At 46.3% G+C, this 7,581-nt stretch overlaps 1 protein-coding gene across 1 annotated transcript; it reads right to left on the bottom strand.

Annotated features, from left to right (window-relative positions):
* Positions 1-2,066: 2,066 nt before the first annotated feature.
* On the bottom strand, positions 2,067-6,169 carry LOC104525245 (activating signal cointegrator 1 complex subunit 1-like; the record flags this gene model as incomplete). Its single annotated transcript, XM_010168342.2, has 4 exons — positions 6,058-6,169; positions 4,722-4,821; positions 3,703-3,800; positions 2,067-2,245 (listed from the first exon to the last, which is right to left on the bottom strand). Coding segments are annotated over exons 1-4 (489 nt in total), but the record flags the coding sequence as incomplete, so codon positions are not given.
* Positions 6,170-7,581: the final 1,412 nt, after the last annotated feature.

Raw genomic sequence — 7,581 nt, 5'->3', positions numbered from 1 at the left:
GCAGGGGGGTTGGAACTGGATGATCTCTAAGCTCCCTTCCAGCCCTAACCACTCTATGCTTCTATGACTCTCGGTCCAGTCAACACTTTCTCAGGCTGCTTCCATTTCCCTGTCTTCAGGGCTTTCCTTTAATAAAGGTAAGCTTTAATAAAGGTAGCTACCACTGGCTAATGCGGATGGACAATTGAAACAGTGATATCCTCCTCACCCTCGGGTGCTCGTGGCATTGCACAGGTTGCTGATCCCTGGATCTGTTGGCCTATTTCAGTTGTATTTAACAGCAGGTGGAAACCTGAGTGACAGAAAACTCCTAAGACGTCACTGAAATAGGCAGCTGGGTGGAAAACCACATGCACCAGTACAGGTTGGGGGTGACCTGCTGGAGAGGAGCTCTGTGGAAAAGGACCTGGGTGTGCTGGTGGGCAGCAGGCTGGCCATGAGCCAGCAGTGTGCCCTGTGGCCAGGAAGGCCAACGGTCTCCTGGGGTGCATTAAAAAGAGCGTGGCCAGCAGGTCAAGGGAGGTTCTCCTCCTCCTCTACTCTGCCCTGGTGAGGCCACATCTGGAGTCCTGTGTCCAGTTCTGGGCTCCTCAGTTCAAGAGGGACAGGGATCTTCTGGAGAGAGCCCAGCGGAGGGCCACAGAGATGATGAGGGGCCTGGAGGATGTTCCATATGAGGAAAGGCTGGGAGAGCTGGGACTCTTCTTGTCTTGCGACAGGACAAGGGGCAATGGGCAAAGGAAAAACTTCTTTACTATGAGGGTGACGGAGCCCTGGGACAGGCTGCCCAGAGAGGTTGTGGGGTCTCCATCTCTGGAGATGTTCAAAACCCGCCTGGACACTTTCCTGTGCCACCTGGTGTGCTTTGGCAGGGGGGGTTGGACTGGATGATCTCCTGAGGTCCCTTCCAAACCCCACCATTCTGTGAAAAGCAGGACTTAAATCGGAACTGCCAGGAAAGACAAGACTGCAAAGCCAGCTCAGTTCTGCTCACAGAAGTGAGACAATTGACATGCAAGTGACCACAAAAACTTCAGCAAGAACTCTTGTCTCCCCGGATCTCAGATAATTCACACCCACAGCATGAAGACATGGAAACTAAACTTCTCTAGCCGTGCTATCCACAAGATTGTATTTTACCCTTTGAAAGGCACAAGCAGAAGTGACGAACATGAAGGTAATAATATCAGCCCACAAAACCCTGCTGTGTGTATGCAATCTAACCTGCAGCAGCTACAAAGAAGAACTCTTCTCTCTTGCCTACAGATGTTCTCCCAATACTCTGAGGACATGGCAATTTAATAATATCATTCCCTCTCCTCAGCCTGGCCCTGTGCACTGACATCCCACTTCTGCCAAACTAGAAGCACACTAAAATATACCAGGGAATACACAGCTTTTACTTCACTCTGTTCCTCATTTCTCTGTGCCTATTTCCTGCTGCTTTCAATGTGCTGAAGATCTGAAGGCAAGGAGGAGGGACTGCCAGCACAGAGTCTCATGGGGAAGAAGGGAAGCGATTAGATTTGCAGGATGGCATGTGCTACCAAGTCATTTCTCGCTCAGCTCCAGTAATGACACCCATCTTCCTTTACTGTAAGTAACCAAAAGAAAAGCAAAATAGAAGCAGCAGCAAACTCGTGAATTCCTACCTGGTTTCATGGTTATGTAGAAATTGTATAGAACGTAAAAAAGGTCCACTACATTATTTAGTGGCTTTCCTATTAGAAACAAGCAAACAAACAAACAAAACCCCACAAAAACACCTCCAACCCTCTTCTGAATTTTACATATCCTCCCACCTAGGAAAATCTCTAAGGAGAACAAAATATTTTATTAACAATTTACTAAGCTAGCCATTCCACATTCCAGAAGATTTCACAACAGCTCTCAACAAATTCACAGCAGATCCATCAACTTAAGTAAAAAGCCTGTTAAAAATACATTCCTAAGAAATAAAATAGAATAAGGCCTTCAAGATAAACACCAAAAAGCTATCTCAATAAATGAAAAGGCACTCTGGTGAAGGGCTTCCACTTGGTTGTAATTCTTAAGTGGATCCTTACCTTTGAGCATTTCTCCAACACTTCCTCCTTGAACTGCAGGAACTTCTCCTGGATGGCAGGCTGGTTGAGAGCAAAGGACAGGAAGTGTGTAAAGGGCTGCTTCTTACGGAAGCTGTCCAGGAGAACATCAATCCGCGTTCGGGCAGAGATGACACCGCTGCGATGCTGCCCTGTAATCACTACAAGGAAACAAAGTAATACCTGTCTGGTTTCTGTGAAGCTACAGTGAGACTATTGACACCCACACCCGTGCAAAACAAAGAGTAACTGAACGGATTGTGGTTTTACACAATATTTATCCACGCACTTTAAAATATCAGTATCGGAGGATATTGTGAAGGTAAGAATGCTTCATCCAGGAGATGCCAGGAGAGAATTAGAAAAACCTGCACAACAGCACCTCTCTGCTGTTAGCCCCGGGCTCACTGAAGAAGCCCCAGGAATTAAAACCCCCAACCATGCACAGAGAAATCTTGCCAGACTCCCCGCTTGACTTAAAATGCCTGACACGGCTGTGCTTTCCTCTGTAAAGACAGGATGATGCCATCAAACGTATCCTTCTGCTCTCAAGAAAGTCAGCTCTGAGTGTCTAAAAAACAATAACTAAGAGTCTATCACTTCAACGGCTCTTCAGATTTCTAGAGCATTATTTCAAGTTTTCATAAAGGCAGTCAAAGTGAAAAAGAAAAGAAAATCTATCAAAGATCAAGATGGCCTATATCGTTTGTGCATGCACTTCAAGGCACCAAACAGAGAACACTTGAGCTTGAAAGGAAAGAACTGTAAGGAGCAAAATTTTCTTGACTTCCTATTATTACATGTTTTCAACATCTCTCAACCTTCCTAATAGTCCTTCACAGTTCTTAGGAAGAAGTCAAGACCCACTTCTTGAGAAGTACTACCACGTTCCTGTGGAGCACAACAGTTGGATCCCCTGTTACTTAGTCCTCACAGCTGTCACAAACATAACTATACACCGCGCCGATGATCACCGGATCGTGCGTAAGGTGCCCTCTGGACATCCACTCAGGCAGAAAACAGCACAGCCCAGCCTTTAAGAGCAACGCCTCCTTTCTTTTTAAGTCACTGGAAGTGATGAGAGGGAACATAAGGTACAAGAAAGCCTGCTCACACTATCAGGATCAAGTGACAACACCAGAATGGCAGCAACGTCATCAGCACACTGCTCATGTTAAAGCAGATGCTGAAGTTCATTTCGTGCATAAATATACAACACACAAGTTTTTTCTGGATGTATGTTACAGCTCCTCATTAATGGAAATGGTATTAACTTAAAAAAAACAACCAAACAAAACAAAACATCCCCCCCCATACCACATTCAGGCCTAAAGTCCTCAAGTCAGTCATTTGAGGCCTAGAAGCGACTTCAGTGAGACTAGCCATAGACTTAAAACGGATTTTTTTTTTTTCCCAAAAAACCTTATACTGCTTTACAAGCATTTATAGACAGGGACAATAAACTCAGAAGAAAAGTGAAGTGATTTTTCAAAGTCCATAAAGGGAGTCAGTGTCATGTCAAAAGCAGGAATTAAAGGAAAAACACCTCCTATGCCCCGTCCCCACTCAGACTGTGTCTGTGTGAGAGAACACCCACTTTGTGCATGTTAAAGCTCACCAATTTCTCCTTCCACTCCAGGCTTGGGGATGCTGATGGAGGTTCGAGTCTCTGTTTCTAGCCTCTTCTTGGTTTCCCCTTTCTTCCCAATGATGTACCTGGAGGCATAAAAGTGCAAGAGAGTCACTCACACAGTGTTGCTGGGCCACCTTCCATCAAGTGTGTCCAGCCAGCAGATTAACCGCGCCACAGGCAGCTGTGTCCCCCCAGATCTGGCATCTCCACGCTAGAGGGACGCACACATTCAGCTCCACGCACAGGACCCAGTCCAGGCACAGAGGACACTCCCAGGACTCCGTGTGTGACCAGCCTAGGACCACAGGATGATGTTGAGCCAGGGCTCACAACTGGCTTAAGCTGGAATAAGTCAGTTAGTCCATGACAGCTCTGCCCAGCACATTCTGCCGCAGATTGTCAGCTGACTTATCCTCTTTTATCATTACCCCAGCTGACAAAGAACTAAGGGCAGTTTTTCTGCTTTTTGCTTTGCTCAAGGTAGTCATTTGCCAGCATCCAAACACACAACAGAACACCTTTCTTTCTCTACAGTTCAGTAAACCATTCAACCAATAAAACTGTCAAAAATAACGAGATAAAGCTTTGAACACTAAAGGCTTCACAGTAAACACCAGATTTGAGTCAATAGCCAACTCCAGTCATGTGTGCTTTCTCTCAAAGCTCTCACAAACTCCCCCTGCCAGGCAGCTCATCCCAGTTCTTCCTCCCCTTCTTCCACCCTCCCTAACGCTTTTATGTTCAAGGGAAGAGATGCTCAAAAATTCTCCTGCCAGCAAGAAAGCACCACCTGCTGTCTCTGTCACAGGGAGGGCCAGGAGTCAAGCGTGGCACAACTGCACTAAAAAGGCATTGCCAATTTTCCCTTCTTAAATGCTAAAATCCACATCCACAAAACAGAATACATTTCGGAGATCCGGTGCTTATCCCGACGTAAAAAAAATACTCTGTGCTCAACCACTTCCCAGCAGCAACTCAAATAAACCAGAAACACACAAGCTCACTTGTAAAATGGACTGGGAACCTCCATTCTGCACTGGAAGCCTTTCTCAGTCTCTTCCACCACAAAGGCATCACAGGGTTCATCTGCACAGTCACCAGGGCCTGCCAGAAAAAAACCCAACAGACTTTGTACAACCTCTGTAAAGTTTGTCAGCGCTTCATGTAGGACAAGAGTCTCACAGCCACCTTCTCCCAAGGTAAAATAAAGGAAGAAACAGACTCCTCTCTGTTGCAGCTAACTGCCTTTTATTTCACCTTACTACCAGCTCTGGAAAACATAATGACTGCTTCTAAATCCACCAAGCTGGGAGGTGTAGGAAACCAGTAGTTACAGCCCAGGTTTTCTCTCAGCTGGAAATTGTGCATCTCCTCAGTGGGAACTGTTTCTTCTCCTGGCAGGGTGGAAGGCACCAGCCCATTCAGAGACCTGAGTGGGAATTTAGAGTTGCAGAAGAATACAATTAAAGGTGAGGATAGTTTTGGTTCAGAGGTTCAAGTAGAGTGTTTTGTAAAACAGAAAAATTCTCACACCCTTGGCATGGAGGAAGAGATGCACCTTTCACCTGTGGGCCATTCAGTTGTGCCTGTTAGGACCAAACATGACTTCCAGAAAAAGACAATGGTTTCTATCTCCTCTCCAACACATACAGTGACGAATTTGGGTGGCAAACAGCTTATTAAAGCTTTGTTCAATCCACTGAAAGGCAGGGTGGAGAGGGAAACAGGACACAACAGCCACAACCCTTTCCATTTGAGAAATAACAGCTGAGCTTTTCTGTGCCCACACCTCATGCAGAACTACAGCAAACACACAGGCAGAAAGATAAAGTAAAATACATCAGAACAGGAAGAATTTCGCCCCCAAAATAGCTAACACCTTCCAAAAGCCACATTATAAGAGGCCAGTTCTTCAAGAGGCAAACATTGCAAAGACAGAGGGTCTTTAGTGAGCAGCTTCCACTCCTGCTGTACCTGCAAAGAATCATACTGTCAAAAAGAAAGGCACCTCAGGAACCTGGGGAAAACGGATCTGTGGGGCTCATTTTTTTCCCTCTTTACTGGAGATCTTTCACAGTGCAAAACATAACCAAGAGTCAGCAGCACAGTCACCCAAACCCACATTAGGTAACTGGGATTATGTTCACTCTTTGGTCAGCAGGATCATCAAAGATCAACGTGAAACATTTTTCTCCCTCTTGAACACCTCATGGGCAGGTCCTTGAGCACATAAAGTCACCAGAGAGGACACCAAGAGCTCCCTAGATCCCCCGTGTTGATGTCTTCACCCATAGCACATCCTGACAGCACCACAGTCACCCCTCGCACAGCACTCTTTACCTGCACAGAAATTCTCCTCCTCCTCCTCGTGCTGGTAGACCTGCTCTTGAATGAGATTCTTCCTGTATACTCGCCCCCCAATCCTTATCAGGGTGGGCCTCAGAACGTCCATCCTGCTCCTCCTCCTAATGCAAAAACAAAGGCAGCTTTGCTAACTTATGCCAAGGAAAGGTAAATGTTGACGCTTCCCCATCGATAATTTGTCAGAGGCATCAGGGGAGCTCTGAGGGGCTCAGCAGTAAAGAGCGAGGCTGTACCTCCAGGAGAGCAATAACTCCTTCTATGCATATACACAAGAGACTTCAGAAAGGCAATACCTTCAAACCTTACATCACTCATTCGAAGAATAATTGTATGAGAACTTACAAGTCCACTCTTTGTCAGCTTGTAAAGCACAACCAGGTAAAACTGGGAAATTCAAGCAATGTAAGATACATAAAGAAGCATCAGTTTTTTTGCTCCTGCGAAGAGGTCAGCAACTGATCACCACTTTCACTGAAACTCAGAGGTTTTAGCTAAAACTCACTGTGACCTCAGTCAATGTGCTGCCTTGACATCCTTCAGGATTCTGAACAGTTTGACCTCATTATTTTCCATAGCTGCAGACCAAAAAGATCCCCACCTCCTGCAACAAATCCCCTACAACACTGACCTCTCTCAAAATACCTGCCATCCTCCACCAGTTTCTCAAAGGAGCTTTTCGAAAGCAAACCCAGTCCCCAGGAGACGGCTGGGAAAGGGAAACAAAGTGCTCCGAGGGGTTGGCGCTGGCTGGTGTAAGTGGTTACACCTCCTGCCCTCCACCTCAGAGCACTGTGGTTAGGTTTGAGGCGTACGCATCCTGCATTGTTCTAAACAATATCACAGAATCACAGAATGGTGGGGGTTAGAAGGGACCTCAGAGATCATCCAGTCCAATCCCTCTGCCAAAGCAGGTTCCCTACAGCAGGTTGCACAGGAAAGTGTCCAGGTGGGTGTTGAACATCTCCAGAGATGGAGACCCCACAACCTCTCTGGACAGCCTGTCCCAGGGCTCCGGCACCCTCATAGTAAATAAGTTTTTCCTTAAGTTTGTCTGGAACTTCTGGTGTTCCAGTTTGTGCCCGTTGCCCCTTGTCCTGTCACTGGGCACCACCGAATAGAGCCCGGCCCCATCCATTTGGCCCCTGCACTTCAGGTATTTATAGACATTGACCAGATCCCCTCTCGTTGGTTCTGTACTATTAGAAACGCAGGGAGCTGGATGTTTTAGGGTGGTGAATATTTTACAGTGTAAAAGCAACAGGCTGATCCAAAGAAGTGTCAGTCATCCATCAAGAGCCTTCACGTCTTCAGTACTTAAAATTTCTGTGTCCACTGAAATGTTTAATGTTGCACAGCTCAGCTCACCTTGATGTTTCTAAAACAAATCCCTGTTGCTCAGAAGACAAAGTCTCCACCTTTCTCAGGAGGTTCACCTGTCCACTACAACAGAACCTGGCAGGGAAAAGGGACCTTTGCCTTTGCAGATGCGTTTATGCGCAA

Source organism: Antrostomus carolinensis, unplaced genomic scaffold (assembly GCF_000700745.2).
Source record: "Antrostomus carolinensis isolate BGI_N321 unplaced genomic scaffold, ASM70074v2 scaffold52205, whole genome shotgun sequence".
Taxonomy (NCBI): Eukaryota; Metazoa; Chordata; class Aves; order Caprimulgiformes; family Caprimulgidae; genus Antrostomus; species Antrostomus carolinensis.
Note: the sequence above shows the minus strand (reverse complement) of the source record. Positions and strands in the feature narration are given on the sequence as shown.